We start from the raw sequence: 22,412 nt of genomic DNA, 5'->3' as shown, positions 1-22,412 counted from the left end.
CAGCTCTGAGTGCACACTCTTAAGTGTAGTACTGCCAAGCTGTAGGGATAGTGGAAAAAATAATATATTCCAATGACACTTAAGCACCAACAATCATTACTGCAGGCCCTGCTTGTACCCCAGCTCAGCTGGCTTGCCACTGAATTCCCTCTATTCCCTAGTCTGCTTCAAGACACTTTCTGGCCATCTCAGGCTAGAAAACAGATTACATAAACAGCAGACTTCCACCACTGCTTTCCTACAACAAAAATTACTTTTAGGCATACTTATTACTCACACAGTCAATGTTTTACAGAACCTTTAAAGTCCTGTTTCTCAATTGCTCCACTGGAGCTCGTAGTAATTACAATATAGAGATGCACATTTGTGTCAGTGCTTCTGAAGCAAAAAGCCTGGCCCCTTGACAATTCATCTCCACCAGCCCCAGCTGCATTTGGCTTTCAGCTTCAATGAGTTAGGTGGACAGAAACAAATTGCCTGCCTTCAGCTGTGAGAGCTGTTTACTCCATAGCACCAGCCACGTTTCCGCAGATTAAAGGAGCCCTCTCCACGCAGGAGACAGCCACAGGTCCCTGCCTTCCTGTGGCTTGGAGGGAGCGAGCTGCTGGATCTCATCTGCCAAGATCATTTAGCAGGGCTGAACCAACTCTATACAGCATCACTGCAGACAGCTTTAATGTAACCTTTCTTGGAGAAAGCATAGTCATCTGCATAACTTGCTTTATTCATGTCACAGTGCTTGTGTTAACACCTGCAAGATGCCCTTACAGGTGTGTCAGAGAGCAATGTTCCCTGGTTTCCAGTAGAAGATGTGTGCTTTGGAGATCAAAGTCCCTGCACAGCTGACTCATACGTGCTGACAGTCACTGGACTTCTGCTTTCAAAGGGCACATTTTTATGGGAAGCCCAGGCATGCAGCAGGAATCCATGCCACAGGCCCTCCCTCTTGCTTCAACAATAGTATTTGGGAGGACTTTAGCTCAACTGGAAACAGGCAACTTTAGAGATGCCATCTAGAAGAGCCAATGGATGAAGGGTTTGGAAAGAGGGTTTTGGTGGGTTTGGGATTTTTTTATTATTATTAGAACTAAGAATTTGTGAGTGTGATATGCAAGCTCTCCTGCCACTCTTGCTGTGGACTCCAAAACTTTGAATGCTGTAATGTGACCACTTTCAGACAGTCTGCAAGTTCTTATGGCTATACATGCTGTCCTAAACTAGCAAGAAGAAAAAACCACAGGAACGTTTGAGTCCAGATTTAACACAAACCTTCCTTCTCACCTACAGTGTTCAACATGCATTTTAACTTCACTCTCCATCTCCAACTTGCTTTCCTCCTCTAGAAGTACCTGATGACAATCCAATATCAACAAAATACCAGCAGCCATCAGCAAGATGCAGCCCCCACTCAGCTGCAGGCAGGCAGGAGCTGTCTGCAGGGAGGGGCTGCTGTCAGCCACTGCCGAGGTCCTGCTGTCAGGGTGCATCTCAACATGACATACATGCTGACTGCTGGAGAAAACCTGCCAGCCAGACTTAAGTTCTTCTGCAGAATCAACAACAGTATTGAATAAGCAAGCACACTCTTAAAAGAAAAAAAGCACCTATATATAGCCTACAACATTAAGTTTTATGTAGAAGTATCCTGCTTCCTAGTCAGCTATTAAGTGGCTGCCTAGTAGGGTGAACAGGAAAACAGGCTGAACCAGAGCTCATTTGCTTCCATCACACCTCTGAGTCTAGATTGTAATTCTTCCACTTTTATTATCCTATTAACTAAGTGGCAACCAGCCCAAAAAATGGATTATGGCAATTCCATAGGCCAGCAGTACATACCACCAGTCTCAGTCTTGAAAAGGAACCAATTTTCAACTGCTGAAACTGATTTATAACTGCTCTATACTAAAATACTAATACGATATGTTACGCTTGGACTGCTAAAATCACACTCCTCAAAGCAAAAAGAAAGATGTCCAAGTGCCATGGCTTCAGCTAGCAGTGTGCCTAGTCTGAGTCGGCAATGTGACCATTTTGAGACAAATGTGTGTCATTTTTATGGCTTGGGCCACAAAAAACTTCCCAATCAACCTACCAAGCAGAAAACTGCCAATGCTTGGTCCTCTGAATTTCTGCTTATAGCTGCCCCAGGAGCCAGTGCCAGAACTGAAACCTGGCACTGGGTGGAAGCCTGCACATTTATCTACTCCAAAAGAACTCCCTAAATTCTATTGGAACACATGGCTTGAACAATATGACCTTTATTAGGTCTGTAATTCTACAATTTAGGGGAGGGAAAAAAAAAAAAGGCATTATAAACAAGTTTGTGACTAGTATCTTCTGCTCATGTGCAAGTCTGCTCTGCATTCAGATTAAGCATAAGTACTACCCAAACTGTGGCAATGTTCCTTGAACTCTGCCCTGCAGCAGAGCTGCAAGTCATTCTCTGCTGGACAATTAGTGGAAACAAGCTACCAAAGCAGACAGTTTCCTTACTAAATCAAGCTAGTCATACAGACTGTGGAAGTAACGCCAAACAAATGAAGGGCTGAAAAAGCAACTTTTGAGTAGTGAATGTTTTTTGGGTTTTTTTAGTAGTTTCATGGCTGAGGCTGCAGTCAACACAGTTCCCTGTCTCACAGAGCCATCTCAGAAGCCTTGCTGTTGATTTTCACACTGAGAAGTTAAACCACAACCAGCAATGATCTTTGCATCCACCTTCTCTAAAAAGTGGTCTGTCTCTTAATTTTTTATGTCTTCCATATTTAAACTTTTGTTCTATCCACTATGTATAGGGAGAAATCAAATACATGGTTCTCAATACAAAACAAAGGAGGAGTCTCACCAACAGCCCTTACTCTTTATTTCCAGGCATGGAAGGAGTTTTGTACAGCACACAAGAAGTTAATATAAATTATGGATCACTAATGAAGAGACTGTAGGAATTTTAGATCTTAGTGTCTTTAAGTGTCTGAGCATTTCCCCATCTCTAGTTAGTCTCACCTATTGTTAAATAGCTATAGCAGCTCTGGGACAGAAAAATTAAGCAATGATTAGGGCTTAATCATCTGGAACAAAGAAAACACCACACTGAGCGGAGCCACATGCCAAACAGAAGTATGCAGATGAGATGGAGCTGAGCAAGCTGCCCAAGGAAATTCTTTGCTGAAGCATACAGTATGTGTTCACAGGCTTACTGTGTCTGCTAAAGACATTAGCGACATCCTCTGTAGGGATAATATGTCTTTAAATCAATTACAGGGGTTCCTCTGTGCTTTGAGAACATACTGCAACCATTTCCTCCAGTGTGCACATCCCAGCTCCCCAGGGCCAGCACACGGCTTGTGCCCTGCCATGTGCAGCTGCTCACCCCACGGAGGCACAGGCTGTGCCTGTCGCACGGAGCGGCTGCGCTCGGCGGTTCTGCGGATACCCAGCTGGGACCTGCCAGCGCCCTACCGCCACGTGCTCCAGTCCCACTGCATCTCTGCTTCTCAGCAGCACTTGCAGGCGGTGCTCTGACCCCCAGGACAGCTGATCCTCAGCAACCAGCTCACCTGAGTCTCCCTGGGCTTTCAGCTCGCTGGCTCTCAGCTGAGCATCCAGATCCTGCCAAGGCACAGCCACTCCTCAGCTTCGCTAATGAGCCTCAGGGATTTCACCACCTGAGGAAGTGTATTTTCAGGAAGTCTTAAGTGATACACCATGTACACTCAGAGATCCACTAAGCTTTTTACAAGGTAGGTTTTCCAGAGGAGGAATGACTTTTCACTGAAGGGTTATAAGAACAGTAACTGGGTGGTGATCTAGACATGAACAGGAGGAGGGAAAAGAAGGTAGGGTTTTATTTTTTTGCAAGGGGCAAAAACCATTTTCTTCTAGGCTTAGCAGGGTGACTGGTTATTAAAAAGAAATAAAGTAGTAAGATTCCTTTGTGAGACAAATCTTGGGATTTTTGAGATATTAAACATTACACTTCAGAGAGTTTTAAACTATTAAAATAGTGTTTACTTCAACTGGATTTGAAACCAATTATGTCAGAACTTCAGGCCACTGCTGCACACATCATCCTGTACTGCCTATTGGTGCATGTTGGGCCTCTAGAAAGGATCTCATGAGGTGGACCTGGCAACCGAAAAAATAAGTTCAAATGCAGTCCTTTTAGTGTAAGTTTGGCCAAAAAAAAATTCACACAGAGTTTTAATACAGTAAAGAATAAAAATAATCAAACCAATGGAGCTCTCAGGAGCAAAGTACAGATTAAAATAGCTCTGCCCAACTTCTTAATAGGTACCCAGAGACCACTCATGTCTCACATCCAGAAGAGAAAGGCATAACACAAAGCAAGTTTAAGCCAGCAGTATAACAGCAACAGAAACCAACCCAGCTTCTCCAAAAGAAACTGAAATCACCCAAGGGGGCTTGAAGGAGAAGTCAAGAATTTCAAAATTAGGAATTTTTAAGGTGGCTGGGAAAAATGGTCACACTGTGGGTGGCTTATGATCAAATTCCTTAATACTTTCAGTCTGAACACACCTAGGTTTCTGATGCCTTAAGTGCCATATCCCAAGTTAGGATATGAGAAGGTAAACACATTACTCTTACATCCAGGAAGAGCTGCAGACAGGTGTTAGTGCACATCCAGCCCTTGCTGTGAATACTGTCTGTGAGCACCAGGAGGGCTCCGCGCTGCTGGGATGGATTAGCAGTGAGCAAGGATGCAACACAGAACAATGAGAGCTGCCATTCACAGCGGCTATTTCAGACCCTGCTGCTCCCGGCCAAGCAGGTCCCCGCTCACAGCTGCAGGACTGCAGCACAGATACGGAGCTGAACAGCATACAGGAATGCTGTGCCCATTATCTGAGATCCTTTTGGGGCAGGGGAAAGAAAGGAAGGCGTCTGAATGTTCTGCCTTTATGGAGCAGCATGGCACTTTATACAGTGCCATGAGTGCTGCTTTGTCCGCAGCCAGCGAGCCCCTCGCCAGGCTGGCGGGGGCAGAGCGCCAGCGCCACACTAACCCCGAAACCCCGGCTCACCTCGGGAACTGGCACAGCCGAGCACGGGCGGCCGGGGCACCAGGAGGCATCACCAGGGGGTTTTCCCAATCCTGGAACCCTCGTGCCCCACCTGCAGCTCCCGCCCCATACAGGGGCAGCGGCACAGCGGGCTCTGGGCCTGCCACAGCACGACACCGCCCACGGCACCACTGCCAAAACCAGCCCACAATGGGCCCTGTGAGCACGGCCCCTGCACCAGCAAAGCACATTCCCCGCTGCTGAGCTCATCCCAACGCCCCTCCCGTGCTGCTACCGGCCCCAGGAGCGGCCGGGACACCGCGGCTCCCACATGCCTGTGCTGGGGACAGAGTGCACCGAACCGGCAGGTGACATCCAACCCCTTCGACAAAGGCAAAGATCCACGTTTCCAGGCAGGAATAAGTGGAAGCCAGGTGGCAGAGCAGCCAGCCTTCAGGCTTCACTATGCGAAGGGAGCCCAAGCCTGCATGGGACAATTCTGCTCCCCATGGGCTCGAGTCAGCAGTACCCCATGGTCCAGGACAGCACAGCCGGCAGCATGCCAAGACTGACTGCATCAACCTCACAGGTGGATTGGGAAAGCCCCCGGACAGCACCTGGCAGCACGGGATGGGCTGTAGAGAAGGGCTTCAGGATAGCACGGACACAGCCCCAGGTTCAGAGGCGGGTGGAGAGAAGCTCCAGGAAGCCATGGGAACAGCACAACACAAGGCACCCAAGTGCTAATTAATCATCCAGTAATAACTCGAGAAGGAAAGTCCCTGCAGTGGGGAGTGAACATGCCAGAATGGGATTTCTGCTAAATGATGGAGGGAGGGGGAAGAAGGCATCCTCCTGCCTTCATCACACTTTTCTGAGAAACACTTGGCTAAGGCTGAGAAACTTTTGAAACCAAGTGACATGGCACAAACTACACCTCCCTCCTCCAGTTATGAGACAGGACAGAAAAGGGAATGATCCTACACCCGGTCTGTGCTCCCCAGGAGTCAGTACATTTACTGCCATGGCACAGGAAGGCTTCACCTTCCCATCAGAGCAGACAGCTACACCTGAATGAGCAACACTGCTGGCCAATTCACAGGAAAGGAGTTTCAGTTTAAGCAGGACATTAAAATTTTAGTCAAGTGTATAATTGTCTACAGCTCACAAGAAACACTTCTCTAGGAGTCTGATCAACTCAAGGTTGTTTCATTCACATGTGCAAACAAAAAAAGCATGTTCTCACAACACAAATTTGTGCATACACAACTAGAAAACCAAGCCTCAACCAGAAATGCTGAGCTGAAAAAACAACTGTAGTGCCAGAATAGTACAAGTGACACAACAAAGCTACAGACTGTCTCTGAAGCCTAAGAGTGCTGTAACCATCTCTGCAGGATTAAGGTAATCCTAAATCTCACAGGTTACTTCAGGTCTCATCAAGGTCAAAAACCTGTCTAATTCTTGCAGAGACCTCCCAGGGGCTGGCAGAGGCATTAGGTGACAAGCTGTTAGTGTTGTCCTGTATCTCACGTTACTAAATGAATGCTACCAATCTTCAGCACAGGGGACAACAGGAAGGTACAACCTCAGGCACCCCAGGCACTAGAGAGGAAAGAATTGGAAGACAGGGCTACAGAAAAAAAAAAAGATGCCTCAGCAAGACCAGAGAAGCAATATAATAATGCAGAGATTTCCAGGCACTGAAGTGACCTCTGTGCTACTAAAAACATGTTTATTCACACTGGGGGTAGGTCAAGATAGTTATATGAAACGGCATGTAAAATCTTGCCGAGATAAATGAGCCTATTCAGATAGGGCTGTCTAACATCTCCTGTGTAACAGACGCCAGGCACAAAAGCTGCAAGGAATGGACTTTGTGAAGCCAAAACCAACACATTTGAAATTATCAGAACTGATTACTGTTTGGGGAAATCCTTGGCCATAACATACACCAAGATTCAATTTTTCCATTTGAAACCAGAATTGCTACACTGACTGTGATTCACTGTGCACAGGGCTGTTCAAAGGAAATCCCCATTCATGCAGCCCTGCACAGCTCACCCCATCTCCACTTTGCACTGCAGCACCAAAGCACTGATGATTGGAGCACATTTTGTGGTTTGGGGTAAGTCACACATCAGAAAGTAACCTAGCAGTTACTTTAGCTTACAAAAGATTTGTGGTTTTTCTCAGTTTTGATCATCTCTGATTCTGAGCACATAATAGCACTGCTCTATGCAGGCTTGTTTTGAAGCATATAAGCCCAGGTACCATCCTGCAGATGTTCTGCAGCCCTCTGCAGCTTAATGACAGTTATTCCAGCTACCACTGTCCAGCCATTTCCCTGAGAAGCAACAGGCAGGGTAATTAATTTTAACATTCTCTACTCAGTTTGGCTGGGATAGAATGAATTTTCTTTGGAGTAGCTGGAATGGGGCTGGGTTTTGGATTTGTGCTGAAAACCATGCTGATAACACAAGGATGTTTTTGTTACTGCTGAGCAGTGCTTACATAGAATCAGGGCATTTTCTGTCTCTGACCCCACCAGTGAGTTGGCTGAGGATGCACAAGAAATTGGGAGGGGACAGCAGATCCCCAGTGACTCAAAGGATACCCCATGCTATATGGTGTCAAGCTCAGCACAAAACCAGAAGGAGGAAGCGAGGGGGGGGGGGGACATTTGGAGTGATGTCACCTGTCTTCCCCAGTAACCATTATATGTGACGGATGGCTGAACACCTTCCTGCCCTTAGGAAGTGGTGAATAAATGCCTTGTTTTGCTTTGCTTATTAAACTGTCTTCATCTCAACACATGAGTTTTCCCACTTGTACTCTTCCAATTCTCTCCCCCATCCCACAGCAGGGAAGTGAGCAAGCAGCTGTGTGGAGCTGAGTTGCTGGCTGGGCTTAAACTATGACATGTGCAATTGTACCTTCTGTGCAGATTAGAACAGACACTTTGGGATTACCCCCCAAATCTGAATTTCATCAGTTCATTTTGACATTCAGACATAGTACTCACTCAACACAAACACACAGCACCAGAAGTTGCCCAACCCACACGCCCCAAGACCAGAACTGTCTCCCCAGGCCACTGCCCTTCAGCACTGCTGTGACGATGTAAAACACCTAAAATGAGCCCTTATCCTGTCTTCAAGCTCCAGCCATCACCACAGCATTGCCATGTGAGTGTCGAGCAGGAGGGGGTGACACACAGCCAGGCTGCTTTCTGCAGCTGCACACTAAGCAAGGATGTGCAGGACACAGTCACTACAAACACATGCATGGCCTGGAAAGCACCGCTGCTTTTCCATGACCATTATGAAGGTGTCTTCAAGCTTCTGTGCATAAACCAGCTAGATTTAATTCTCCATGAGCTTTCACATACAGACACCTACCCTCCACCTCCACTGGAAACCATGACTAGTCCACTCCAAGAAGGAATGGGGCTGCATTCTTCCTGAAATTCCAATTCTTAAGTAAACAATATTGTGTACTTGTATCTTGAAGGAAAAATGCTCTCCCCTCTTTCTGGGGAAACAATGAAGCTCGAAGACATTTCTGTATGCTTGTGCAACACAGCCATAAACACACTTGCATCTGCACATCACACAAGGCTCTCCCCTGCACGGTGTGGATTTGAGCCCTGTGTGTTTAACACCCCACACACGACAGCGCTGTGTTTATACAGTTTCAGCTACAAGCCGCTAACATAAGGAATAGACGCTTGGCTTGAGGCCCAGATAATTCATCCAACTGTGGCAGCCACTATCAGACAGACCTCTTTTGAGAGGAGCTTTCATGACTGGGAACACGGTGCTGAATCTGCAGAGGCACAGTGAGCACGGGTGGTCTCCAAGCACCTTAAAGAGGACCATCTGGGATTAATGGCACAGCTTGAGCACACATTAGCCCCAGCTGTGTGACACCCGCTCATGCAAACCATGTACCCGCACCTCCCACTCAAACTCACTCCCTGCACAGCAAAGCTTTGCTTCAAATGTGTGGGTTTTGCATGGCCCCCAACAGTCCAAGTCCCCATCTCACCCCAGCTGCCACGGGCTCGCCAGCCCCAGGCCCCAGAACCACCCTCCCGTGCCATGGGTCCTGTGCCATGCCAGGGCTCTGCTCAGGGGCCATTCTGTCACTCTCCTAGCAAAATGCAGAGGCAGGGCTGCTCATCTGTCACCATCAGCCTAATCCAACTTGGTCAGGAGCTGCTCAGCTGTAACAGGCTCTGGCTGCTAACAGTTTCCAAACTAGCCAGTGCTCAGAGAGATACTACCTTTCCTCTCCAGAGGCTGGTCTTCAAACCCTCCAAGGCTTCACAGAAGTCTTTCCAAACTTCACAAGCTTGCAGATCTCTCCTTAGTCTTCAGGGACAGCACTCCATCACACATATGCTGACCAAGAAGGGTGCAGGCAATTACCCAAATCCTCACCAGCTGCATAATTCCATTTTTAATCTGCAGTCTCACATTCTTCACATTTGCAAGCCTATTGTATTCCACATTTTTAACACAACACTAAAAATGTAAAGCACTGGCTCCAGAGGCAATTTTTCTAGAGCTGGAAGGAATAGTTGCAGTAACTTCACAAGCTACATTGCTCTGTCTGATCTCCCATACCTCTTCCAGGTACCTACCAGGTTTGATGCAGGGTTAGACAACATTGTTTCTTAGCAATTCCTCCATTTCACCCTGAAAAATGTTTACCAGCATACTGTCACCTCCATCCAGCCACAACAAGAGCCCCACAGGTGTTTGTCTTAGTCCCAGAGGAAGTCTGGGCTGCTTCTTTCAGCTTCTGTATTTGAGCTTAAATACTGTTTCAGAAGTCTGAGTTACTTTTCTTACAGGTAGAATAAGAAATATTCTGCAGCTTGTTAAAGCCTACGTTTAAGCAATAAAGCTGGTTAGTTTAAATATTTGCACTTCCTCTGCCTTAGGCAAGGCTTTCAACCAATAGCTGCAGCACTATGTGTGAAGCAGCTCATTTTTTTCTCTTTGCAATTAAAACCTTTCAAAGGGACATAGTTTTATTCACATTTCTCTATATCAGAAGAAATGTTTCTTCAGCCAGACACTGAACTCAGAGCTAGGCTACAAAACAGCAAAATTTGAAGTGTTGAAGTAAGGCATTATGCCACTAACTTCAGAGGCTTCCCTGTTTGAGTCAAGAGTCAGTCAGCAGAGCTTTCCACCCAGGAAATCCCAGAAATCTCCACTGTTTAGGGCCTGAACTAGCAGCTCCTCACTCAAGTCTGCTGCTCATAGTGCTTTCACAGCAAAGCAAGCCTTCTCCATGGACACAACCCTCGTGGAGTAGCTCCAAACTGGCTCTTTCAAGAAAGCAGTAGATTGGGACATACTCCAGTGAGAATCCCAACAGCAGTGCAGCTAATTCTATGGGACAAGGCCTTTGTAATACCCTTGTCCAGGAGTAGCACATGCTTCTATCCCTATAGCTGCAGATGTCTGCAAGTCATTAGCATGCTCAGCAATGCTCACTGAGCAGCCACAGATCATCCAGTGGGACAGCACCAAGGGCAGTGCTGAGCCACCCTGCTGTACAGTGGCTGTGAACTGAATGCAATCAGTTTCTTCACTTATGTATTTGGACAGAACCTGGACCATTAGAAGACTATCTCAGGCTCTTCTATGTTTTTTGGACACAAAAAACATAACTGGTCACCTGGGAGCTGCAGACACACTGCAGCTTGGGGATCTGCAGGCACTCCTGGGTTACCTGACTTTGTAGCCTCCCACCAAGTAGACAATTCACTTGGTCACTGGCACCTTGATTGATGTGGCAATCCCTGCTCCTGCTCAGCACTCAGGTTAGGCCAGGGAAGTACTACTAGTACAGGAGCTGGTTTATCAACATGCAGCAACCTCTGCAAGCTGGGGTCTTCTCCAAAGCAGCTACATTGGGCTGTGGCAATGTTACTGTTCTGTTGTCCAGCACATATGCTGCATCCTCTGTTAAGAGCATCAAACTCACCTAAGTCAGCACTAAATAGCACAGGAACACATAATCACAAAGTACTGAGAGTGGCACCACTATAGAGGGTCCTCCAGTCCTGGTTTAAAAGCCTCCATGTCTTAGTGCCAATTTCTGATAGTAGCAGTGTCCAGCACTGGTGAGCTCCAGCTGTGGCACCAGAAGTCACTGCCCTTTTAAGCATCACCACAAATTTTCCTGGCAGTCACCAGCCTAGATTTTCTGCTTCTTCATGGCTGCATTTTTACTACATGCCTAAAGGAGTTACCAAAAGAAATAATCCCCAGAGACAACTAAAGCTGTTTCTATTTGACTTTTAATTAGATCATTGATCTTGTTCTAGTGGTTACATGAGCTATAGGATATTTGCATGCAACCACACTGGTAATCAACAGCCGGAACAAAACTGAAACAACACGACTAACATCCCAAGACTTCCCACAGATGGTATTTTAAGTCTGCTCAGACATCAACTTGTCCCCCATAAGGGAATTTGATAACAAATAATGTCTGAGGAAGTGACAACTGCTCAGAGAGCCACTGCAACTAGAGTGATATCAGCAAACAGCAGCCCTTCAGGAACATCCAGGTGCTGAAGGAGGCTCAAAGATGCCTGGACTTCAGATTATTTGGGATACCAACAAGCAGAATTACTTCTAGTTTTGCAGAGAAACCCTACAGAAATTCACTGTCTAGCTGTGATGGTGAGGCAACATATGATACCTTGCACCATCAAGATGACAGTTAGACACCAATTTTGTTTAGCAAGCCAGCATTTCCTGTTCTGTAGCAAGGATCAAAAGCAGAGAGATAAATCCAAGATTTGTGTCTCACACCATGACAGATACAAGGTGTATTTATTACCCTGTCAGTTCCCAGTATGGAAGATGCATCAAAGACAAATGCAGGACCCTGCACATATACCCCAGCTCAGGCTCTTTGCTCCTGCAGTCTGAGACTAGGGAAACCTGCTCCTATCACTCACCTTATAGCAAAGGGAGGATGTGTGCAAAGCTAAAGCTCACCTCCAAGATGTACCAATCAGTGTTTTAGCACTGAGACTTAAACTAGTTTCAAGACCTGGCTTGCCAGTATTTGCCTATGGAAAGTCCACTAAAACTGCTGCACCTACTACTGCAAGGTTGTTGTGAGAAAAGGGAATGCAAAACAGTTAATTACACCAATTAAAGGAAACACAGATAGAGCAAGTTAGTATCTCGCCGAGGGGAACAGTATTTCCTCTTCTGTGTTTGAATAACCTTCAAATGCACATATCATGGGTGTTTGCTCAGCACAGCTCTGCACGCTGTGCCTTCTGCTGCAGGGCCCCAGAGCAGACACAACACAGTGTACATAACATAGCTCACCACTTGCTCATTTTGGGCCCACCAACTACCAAAGTGCATTTTATACAGGCTCAGAAATGCAGAATACATTGTCTCCTCACAAGAGAGGCCACAGACTAATCAAAACCAGTAGGCAGCCACAAGCACACAGGGTAGCACAAAATTGCCATGGGCTCTGAGGTGCAGAGGAGAGCAGCCACCAGCTTCCTACTCCCAGGTCAGGCTGGGGCAGCCCCCAGGGCCAGACATGCTCACAGCACCAATGCAAAAGATAGGAGTTGGCATTTCAGAGCAGCATTTAGTAGCTCAGCCCAGAGCTCATCACACAAGTTTCAGCAGAAAAAGTGGGTGGAAGCACATCAGCCGTGGACTAGCAGTTGCCACCAGTGCTTTCAGCTGCTGCTCTGCAGCAGAGCAGCCATGCAGAGGGCTGTGACCAGTGTTGCAAATGCCTGCACCCCACCTGGGCAAGCAGGATGCAGCAAGAGCCACCCCAGCAGCACAGGGAGAGCAGAGGGCATCTGACAGTCTCTGCCCACTGCAGCACACACACCGTGCCAGAACCAACCGCAGCAATGTGACAGTGGGATGTGCTGCAACAGCCATTGCCCAATGTGCCCCTCTCAGCAGGCAGGCCGAGTGTCTGCATGGCAGTCTGTGCCCACCTCGCCCTCAGAGGAGCCATCATTTGGGAACGTTGCTGCCACGCAGCCTGGCCAGCTCATGCCAGAGTAATTTAATGCTCTGACAAATAAATGCGTCATGATTTACAGCATGGCCTGAAGCAAGGGAGAAGGAGCCACAGCCCATGATGTCATTGCACCCACAGTCATTTTTGTGCTGTTACTGGGTAACGTTGGCAGGAGAGTTCATGCAACCTGCTGCGCTGTTAGATGAAAACACCTTGTCCCTTTGCAAGAATGGCCACAGCCTGGATGGTCAAAGCTCACCAGCCTGATCAGTAAAACTTGCTATATTTCAGTGACCCAGACAAATTAACTCTGAAGTATCTGCTGAATTTATGCTTTAAAGTAAGAGACTGCCTTCTGTATTTACTGGTTCCTTCCCATTAGTTTAGTTGTCTACTTCTTCAGGTTGTAAGGAACAGCAAAGGGCCACCACCTGACTCAGAGAAAGCATCCCACTAGTAACCAGACAGTGCAGCTGCATGTGTGGCCATTCTTCTCAGACACTTTAGAGACATGGCTGTTTTGTTTCAAGGGCAATATCAGCAGGAGGTTCAAAGAACTCCAACCCATCACACCAGGGGAGACAGGATTCAGCTACTCCACCCTCTGCCCACTCCCAGGCAGCCCAGGGCAGTGTCTGCTGCCTTACTCACCACAAGGGAGGATGTGCCAGGCAACTCTTGCTTCCCCAGGAACTTGGACAAAGCTTCGCTTGGCTGCTGTTTAAAGTGCCCTAGCTTGTATTCACTGACACAAAAAATCCAGTTTATTTTTGCAGTGGTTGTATCCCAGTTGCCATGTACAAGCACAGAAGGAATAGACATAGCATACATCTCACTGTGGATGTTAGACTTCAACTGCTTACAGCAGAATAGTGCTTACACAAGGATTTGCAATCCATGAGGTGAACCCAAAGCCCACCACAGCATATCCAGTCCTCACTGTGATGTACCAGACATTATGTAGGCATCTTCAAAATTCAAGGGTAGCTGCAGGAGGGACAAAGAGCCAAGGGAGGCTGATAGACAGGTTAGAGACCACATCAGAGTCCAAAGAACCATCTGGTTAAGATACAGCATACACTTACTGCAAGGCTTTTGAGTACAGAACTGGGATTTATCTCCTAATGATGACCTAGAAGAAAGTCCTCCCTAATAGATTACAGAGCACGAGTTCTTCCTTAGGAGGAACACAAACAAGCAGGAGTGTAACTACACAAACTTTTGCCTTGTGGGGAAAGAAAATCTGCACCAAGTCCCCAGAAGCAGAACCTAAGGGGAAAAACTCACCAGAGTTTCATTGCACAAATCCAAATGAACAGGCAGAGCTTGCTTAGCCCATTGCACAGAACCTCAGATCTCAGTTGACTCAACTCTGAACCCACGGTCAAGTTCCCAGGAAGAGCAAGGGTAGCTCTACTCACCCCACCCAGTGGGGGATTGCAAGAGGGTCAGGTGAGCATCCACTTTTACCACGCACACAGACAAGTACAGCAATCGAGAAAAGATACAGAAGCAGCTAGCACAAGTTTCACAGACAGACACAATCTTCATGAAACTGCTACTCTTACTCCTCCAAACACCACCTACAGACTGTTCCCCCACCACTTTTGACCATTAGCAGGAATTCAGCCTGCAGCAAGCTAAGGAGTGCCATACAGTGAAAGCTGTACCACACTGCTCAGATCTCCTAACAAGGGTAGGTGGTGCCTTCCCCTAGTCTTTTCTACTTATATTTCAGCTTTGAGTCTTCCCACAGCAGTTAACATTCAGCCACACAGCATTTCCTTCCTCCAGCAGGGACACATTTAGTATATCCAATTCCGTTTTTCTTGCCACATCCAAGTTGATTGCAGCTACCCACCCCATCCGCTTCCACCCACCACCACTACCATGGGGCACTCCTTCTCCCCATGGGTGGGTACTCTAGAACAGGAGCCACAGCACTATCAGAGGACACAAAAAAAGCAAGAAAACCCCACAGGCACCTACAGTTGGTCTACAGAAAGCCTGGCTACATCACCAACAGCCAGAGTCATGCTCAATGCTTTGTAAGCAAGAGCCACTGTGACAGGCTCTTCAGGCACACCGGTACTGCACCAGACAGAGCCAAACTCCAGTTCACTGAGCTCTGTGTCTTTTTTACTGTAATGACTTATGACTCAGGTGACATATTCATGAGCTCACTATCATGCCAGGCAATCAATGAAGACAGAGCCACTTGATGCTGGTGGCAGGGACCTGGTAAGCATCACAGTACAGCAGTGGTTTGTTCAATCCAGCATAACCAGCAAAACACTTTCACTCTGGTGTGCTTGATAAACACAGATCAGTGGTCTAAACTCAGCAGACCCTTGCTCAGGACCCAAACTAGCTCCTCATCAAAGTCTTTTTCTGAGCAGCAGAGAGAAAACAGAATTCTTCTGCAGCCTGGGGGATTCAGAGACCATTGTTTTACTTCCCATTGCTTGGAGCAGACACAGAACAATGCTGGCAACATCGCAGCATGACCACACACAAGGCTAACCACATTCTTAGGTTACAGTTGTAGGCTAGAAAAGAGTTATCCTAACCCATTTAGATTTAAACATCCCTATGTAAGTCAATACAGGACGTGGCATTAGAATATGGAACAGTTTAGAGTTCAGTCCATCCTGAATAGCTGGCATAGCCTTCAGTGCCTTAAATGAAAAAGCTGTTTAGCACATTAGTCTATCTGGCCCCAAGTAATTTTACTGAAGTTTGATCACTTTACAAGTTTCCGCTCATATGTAAAAGAATGCAAGAACAGTCTGTGTAAGCTACCTTAAAGTCTCCTGTAACTTGGAGCTCATAGCTCAGGCAAAGGCTTTTTTTTGTTAGACCAGCAGTCCAACTAGGGAAACAGAAGGTCCTGAGGAGACCAAGTACCTTCCAAAGCTGAAGCCACCTCCAGCGAAGAGGTCCACTGAGCATCTATCAAAAATTATTTTCAAGGGGAAGGAGTGTCATATTTCCAAGAAGCAGAAATCTGCTTCCAAGACACACTGGATATTTTCCAGAAAGCAGCATCTAGGGAAGTCACAGATAAGTGGCAGACAAAATGAAAGTGTGTTTTGACTACCTCTTATGATGTGTTAATAGAACATTGAGTGAGACAAAAGAACCCTTAGATGTACACAGGCTGAAAATACATTTTCTTTTTTCAGTTTTCAAGGACCTAGCTCTAAGCCTTACAGGACAACATATTTACTGTTTTACAAGAGACTAGTCTTCCCTCTAGAAATGTACAGTTTGTTTTGTCACTCTTTAATCTATGAGCAGCATAGGGAAGTTGTTTTTCAACTATTTTCCTAAAATGAAATTTCTATAAGGTCCTCACAGGTCATGATACTTTCACCTTAAGCACACTATAGACCACAGCATGTGCATCAAGTACTTGATCATTAACCAAAACGCCACCCAATGCACATGTTAGGTTTGGTCAGTACTCCTGCAGCGGGGATATGCCACCACCAAACTCACCATGAGACAAGTGCCAACTGACCATGATTATAACCCCATCCTCTCCTCACCCATCTCCTCCCTGGCACACCTGAACTCCCTGCAGCCACTGCAGCAGGACACAGGATCACCACAGAGACAAATCTGTAAACAAATCACACAACAGTAGCCACGGCCAGCAGTGGATCCTACTGCCATGGCACAGACATGCCACTGCCCATCCACTGACTTTCATTGCCACTTCACATCCTGCCATTGCAAGGCAAGCCAGGTCAGCTCACTTACCTGGTGAAAGTGCAACCTGGCAGAGAAACCACATTTTTCAGTTTACTCAATCTGACTGTAGCAGCCCAAGACAGCAGTTTTACTCAACAAGGCAGCTTGGCACCCATCCTCCCTCTACCAGCGACACAAGGCTGCTGGATGAGCAGTGGCCATGAGAACACTGGCAACAGGTACTGAGCAGCAGAGTTTGCACCTAGGATGTGCCAGCTGCAAACTTGGGTGCATCTTGGCAGGTCTCACCCCAAAACCATTTGCCAGGCTTCAGTCACCCAACTCTTCTGTTTCTAAGCTACATGAGTTGCCTCCTATTACCAGTTACCAGGGTTTCTAGGGACAAGCTCAATGCCAAATTAGCTTTAACTCCCCTCCCTTCTCTGCTAAGCAATCTGCAGAGTCTGTGATCAGCCCCTTCAACCAAGAGAAAGCCCTTGTGCTCTACATTCCTGGCATCCTACTCCCAATGCCTGTCATGCAGCATGCCACTCAGCACCCAGGAATTTGCAATTATCTCAGTCTAGCAGACACAGAAAAAGGCTAGACTTAACACTTGTTAACACTTGAGCAGCACAGCAGCCACCTCACTTTGAGCAGAAGACGTGAAGTCGCCTGCTCCCACAGCAGCTTTTTCAGATCATTCACTCCCATCTCTGCTGGGTGGCACAAAGCACCTATGTGCGTCATGGTCTTTTTTACAGTAGATCATGCATGCAGTCAATTTTGCATTGAAGTGAAGACACTTCATGCCTAGAAGAAGAAAAGCTTCTTGAAACTAGCAAAAGACTTTGAGCAGAGACTAAACAAGAGGTAACAGCAGCAGGAGAGGTTGGGCTTCTAATGTGCATCCAGAAAGGGTTGTGGTCAAACACTGTGCATAGGCAGACTTATTTTAAATAGACAAACATAGAATGCCAAAACCTTGCTACTGAGAAGGTTTTAAAATGTGGTTGTAGTACAGCAGCAGTAGCTGAGCCATAACACATGGCTTCCAAAATGTTCCTGGAAGTTAAATAATAACTGGAACAGGCACTGCATCCACTTAGCAGAGGTCTGATGGCATTATTAATGCCAGAAATCCAGCAGGCGCAGCTGTCAGCTTTCCCCAGTTGATTTGGCTCAGAGTTGGCCCTAAACACCCCAGGCCCTAAAGACCAACCTGGTCATAAAAGTTCTCCACCTAGAATCTTTGCTAGTTTGGGTTTTTTTTACTTCACCTTCAAGGTCTGCAATGACCCTGGTTTTGTTCAACAACACAAAAGAGACTAAACAGTAGAAACAAAAAGAAAGCCTCAAGTTCTTCAGAACCTGCAGGGAAAAACACACCAGGGGCAGGTAGTGATCCCAGTGGACACTGCATCTGCAGGACAGGTGCCGAGGGCTTCAGCCCTTCAACCCAGCAGAGCACTGCGAGGCTCACTAAGAATGTCTTTTTTGGAAAGGGCATTCAGAATGTTTTTTCAGGACAGGCTCAGTTTATCCAGGACTGTACAGTAGGGCTCCTGTGCTACTCCCTGGCTCCAGCTCAGGTGGCAGAGCACTGATGGAGCTGTACACGCCTTCATGCAGAGGCTGGGACATGGCAAAAGCATTAGCAGTCAGTCATTCCATTCTCTCAAAGCTTCAAGTTTTCTCAGGATTTTATTTTTAGAATTTTATTTGGATTTTTAATAAGCAACACAAAGCAAGTAAGCCGTAAAAACAAATAGACATGTCTTAAATGATTACAGATACCCTCCATTTCAGCCTAACAGTGTAAAGGAGCTGTGCTGCTGCAGAAGGATTTCTAGAAGGGAAGTCACTGAAAGCCAGACCTGACTGGAGTAGCCTTGATCTCCCAAGCCCATCACCCTCGGGAAGTTCCACAGACAAAGAGGAAGGCAGTTGGAGCAACAACATTTTTCTAGGGAAAACAATACAATAGGAGGGGAGTGCTGGCCTGGTGTTGGAGCTAGTCCAGCACCTGCCACAGAAAGGTGAGCTCTGATGTTCGCAAAAGCTCAGCCCAGGAATCAGCAGCTGCAATTCGAACCCCACTGAGTGCAAAGGGAATCCATCTATAAGTAAATAATTAGCACCAGCTTCATTCCCAGCTGCAAGTTAGCTGTTCTGCTCAGGGAGGACAATCAGCACTCGGGACCAACAGTCCTCTCTTCTTGTCCAAAGCTGCTTTTACACAATAGCAAAGGGGAAGAAGAGAGTACCCAGCTACAGGTTTCCAGAGCCAGCCGGGTCTCGCCCAAACTGGAGAAGTTTATATTTTCTTGCTATTGTAGTTAAAGCCTTTGAAGAGAAACAGCTTTTATCTCGGCCAAGCATTTTAGACAACTGAGAGCTACATTCTACAAATTCAGCTGTGCAATTCATCGAGGCCAGAATCATCAGGAAGCAGCAGTTATAGTTATCTGGCAAAGAGCAAGAAAAGGCATTCACATTCCTTCCCAGAGATCTCTCAGGCATTCAAATTACTGCTTTACAGACTATGTTGTGGCCACACCTGAGCTATTCCCCAAACGGTCACTGAATGCATTCCTGAGGGATCATCCGCAATCCGACGTGCATGCCAGCAGCCCTCGTCTCCAAACTACCAGCTATCAACCAACTGCACGCTCCAGTATGGCACGGGCAGGCAAATCTCATGCCAGCCTGGGTGGCAGTAGCTCAAAGCACCCATTGCCTGGGCTTAGCAGGGTTCCTTGAACATTTCCTGCCCTAACTTATCACAGCAGAAAGACTGGGGAGAAAATGCAATCCTGTTCAAAAGCTGCAACTGTGCTTAGGCATCAATGCTAATCTGAACACTGGCATCATCTACCGGGCTGTGGTGAGCAAAGTCTCCCCACACTCCTCTACTACCTAAGGCTGCAGCTATTTCTGCACAGCCGTGAGAGTCTGGCTCCAACACCGTGCCGAGCCCAGGTACGCCCAGCTAGAGCAGCATCGTCCTGCCGCATACTCCTGCAGGGCTGCGGGAGGGGTCAGTGCCCAGGGGAACTGGCTGCACAGGGAGAATACACTCCGGCACTAGTTTCCTGGTTTCTTCAGGAAAGACCTGAAAGCAAAGCTTCACCTATGAAGTAGCGATCATGAAGGACGCTGAGGAGGACAGGAGCTCACTGCCAGCCCCGACAGCCGGGCTGTGGGGCAGCCCCACGGCACACACAACTCTTTAAAAACAGAAGCAGCAAAAGCCCCCCCCAGCTTCCGAGCCCCCACTGCCCTGAGCCCCGTCACAGTCCCGCCAGGCAAAGGTCCAGCGCAGGAAAACACACAATTGAACAAGAAAACAACAAAACGGCTCGCCGGAGACGCACTCACCGATGGAGACCAGCTTGATGCTCTCCCGCTCCAAGAACTCCAGGGCCACCGAGACGTTCTCCAGCTGCATCTGGCGGAAGGTGGGCCGCTGGTGGTACTTGCGGTACATGCGCTTCTGGCTGAGCACCTCCAGCAGCGCGATCAGCCGCAGCCCGTCGCTCAGGTCATGCTGCAGGTTGCCGATGCGTTTGTTGACGCAGCGCAGGTGCTCGTTACACCAGCGGGTGAAGGTGTTCTGCTGGATCCGCTTCCAAGGAGCGTCCTCCGCCAGGTCCTTCTCGGTGGCGGGCATCTCGCCGTCGGGATCGGCCGCTCTCCGCGCGCCCTGACCCCGCGCCTGCGTGCTCATGGCCGGCCCTGCTCCGCCTCCTCGATCCGCTGTGCTCCGCCCGCGCCCCGCCCGACCGCCTGCGGGGAGGGAGGGAGGGAGTGGGAGAGAGAGAGAGTGAAGAGCGCCGCGCACAGCGGAGGCCCTTCTGCTTTTACTGCTCTCGTTGCCGCTGCCGCCTCCCCCGCTACCCGACCCACTCGCTCTGCGCGGCCCCGCGACGCCGCCCGGCCTTTATCCACGGGCTGCGGCACGCCCTCCGCCCCATCAACCCCGCGCCCCGCCGCACCGGCCCGCGAGGGCCGGCCTGGGATGGGATGGGCGCGGCGCGGTTCGGCTCGGATAGCCTAGCCTAGCCTAGCCTGGCCTGGCCTGGCCTGGCCTGGCCTGGCCGAGCCCTTGATAGACCGGGGACCACCCTGGGCTCACAGTCACCTGGCCGAGGTGCCGGGCGGGGCTGGGGCGCGGCCCCCAGGCACGGGCAGGAGCGCGGCTGGCCTGGCGCTACTGCCCGGCCAGGATGCAGCCCCCTCGCTCCACAGACAAGTTAAACCCGCGGCAGGAACTGGAGCGAAGCCCCCGACCCACCCGCACACCCCCACCACAGCCCTGCTCGGGCGGCACAGGTCAGGCCGCAGCCGTGGGTGGATGCAGCCACGGGCGGGTGACCCGCCGGGCCTGCGGAGCCGTGCGGGGTGGCCGGCAGAGCCGGGGCTCTGCGCTGGGGGGATTCGGTTCTGCACAGCCCGCGCCGGGAGAGGCTGAGGGTGCTCCCACGGGGTGCGATGTGGCTACGGGACGGCAACCCCTGTGCCGATACACGATTTTATCGGCCATTAGAAAATAATAGAAACCTCTAAAAGTAGTCAGTTACGGTTCGAATTCTTGGGGGTGTTGTTTGCTTTCCCCCCCACTTTTGTGACTGATTTCCTGGCGCGCCACTCCCTGCTGACATACAAGACTGTGACTTGCCGCTGACTCATTTGGTGACAACAGTCATTAGAACTACTCCAGCTGCCTTGCTTTTATACTGAGTTTTTGCAGGTCTCCAAGGCATCTCACGACACTTACAGGGTCCCTGAAAGCTGCAGTGAGGTGTCCCTGCGTGTCCCTCTCCCGAGGGAAGCCTGTGCCCACCCGCTCACCCAGCACACACTTACGGTGTTGGCTTTGCTGCCAGGAGCTGCTCCACTGATTCAAGCGAAGTGTGTGCCTGTCTACCTATTTACATTAAGGCTGCCACTCTGAAAGGTGCAGGTGTCTGTCAGAGAAAACAAATCCATTAAAATACAGTCAATAAAGTCTTATTTAATTAAATTACTATGGTCATTCTCAGCTAGAAAATTAGAATGCAGATGTCCAATTATTTTATTTCAAGAGTGTTATTCTAATGCCTCCACTAAACCATCACACCATGGTTTCTCTCCAGTGACCTAATAGATCCTTCCCCCAGAATAATTTATATTACATGCATTTGTTTACAATAAATTAAGAAAGACGAAAATATGAAGGTGAGGTAATGTGGGAGTTATGTCTAAACTTCCATTGTTCCCTAATCAGCATTGCCTCCTGTTTTAAAACTATCAAAGAAATCAGATCAGATTTGGTATACTGAAATGTTGAAGTGTATCTCACGGCACAGCAACCACTGCCCTTTCCTCAAATTACTGAGCCAAGCAGCAGGAAGCTGCTTTTATTATTCAAATAAAAACTGACATTAAGTGAGAGCTTTTATTTACAGACCAAAACCACTGACAGGGCACAGACATGTTGCAGCCAGGGTCAGTTGTGCCTCAGTGCAGGCTTGTCCAGCCCAGGGGAGAGCAGCCTGGAAACATGGAGCTGAGCCTTTTCTCAAGGACTTTTCTCCCATCATTCTATACTTCATCTTTTAATACATGCTAATTGCTTATTGACTTTGGCCTGGGCTGGGACTCCTTAGCAAC

The 22,412-nt window shown here is 48.2% G+C and overlaps 1 protein-coding gene across 4 annotated transcripts in view; it reads right to left on the bottom strand.

Annotated features, from left to right (window-relative positions):
* Window positions 1–20,546, bottom strand: part of FLNB (filamin B) — a 70,610-nt gene extending 50,064 nt beyond the window's left edge. For 3 of the 4 annotated variants that reach the window (XM_064432663.1, XM_064432664.1, XM_064432665.1), the window contains exon 1: window positions 20,139–20,502. In XM_064432663.1, the coding sequence (XP_064288733.1) occupies window positions 20,139–20,487 (349 nt within the window). In that variant the 5' untranslated portion in view covers window positions 20,488–20,502. Of the gene's footprint in view, window positions 1–20,138 lie in introns of all 4 variants that reach the window. The other variant, XM_064432666.1, reaches the window with a different exon arrangement.
* Between the last annotated feature and the right edge of the window lie 1,866 nt (window positions 20,547–22,412).

This window comes from Passer domesticus, chromosome 9 (assembly GCF_036417665.1).
Source record: "Passer domesticus isolate bPasDom1 chromosome 9, bPasDom1.hap1, whole genome shotgun sequence".
NCBI classification, from domain to species: domain Eukaryota; kingdom Metazoa; phylum Chordata; class Aves; order Passeriformes; family Passeridae; genus Passer; species Passer domesticus.
Note: the sequence above shows the minus strand (reverse complement) of the source record. Positions and strands in the feature narration are given on the sequence as shown.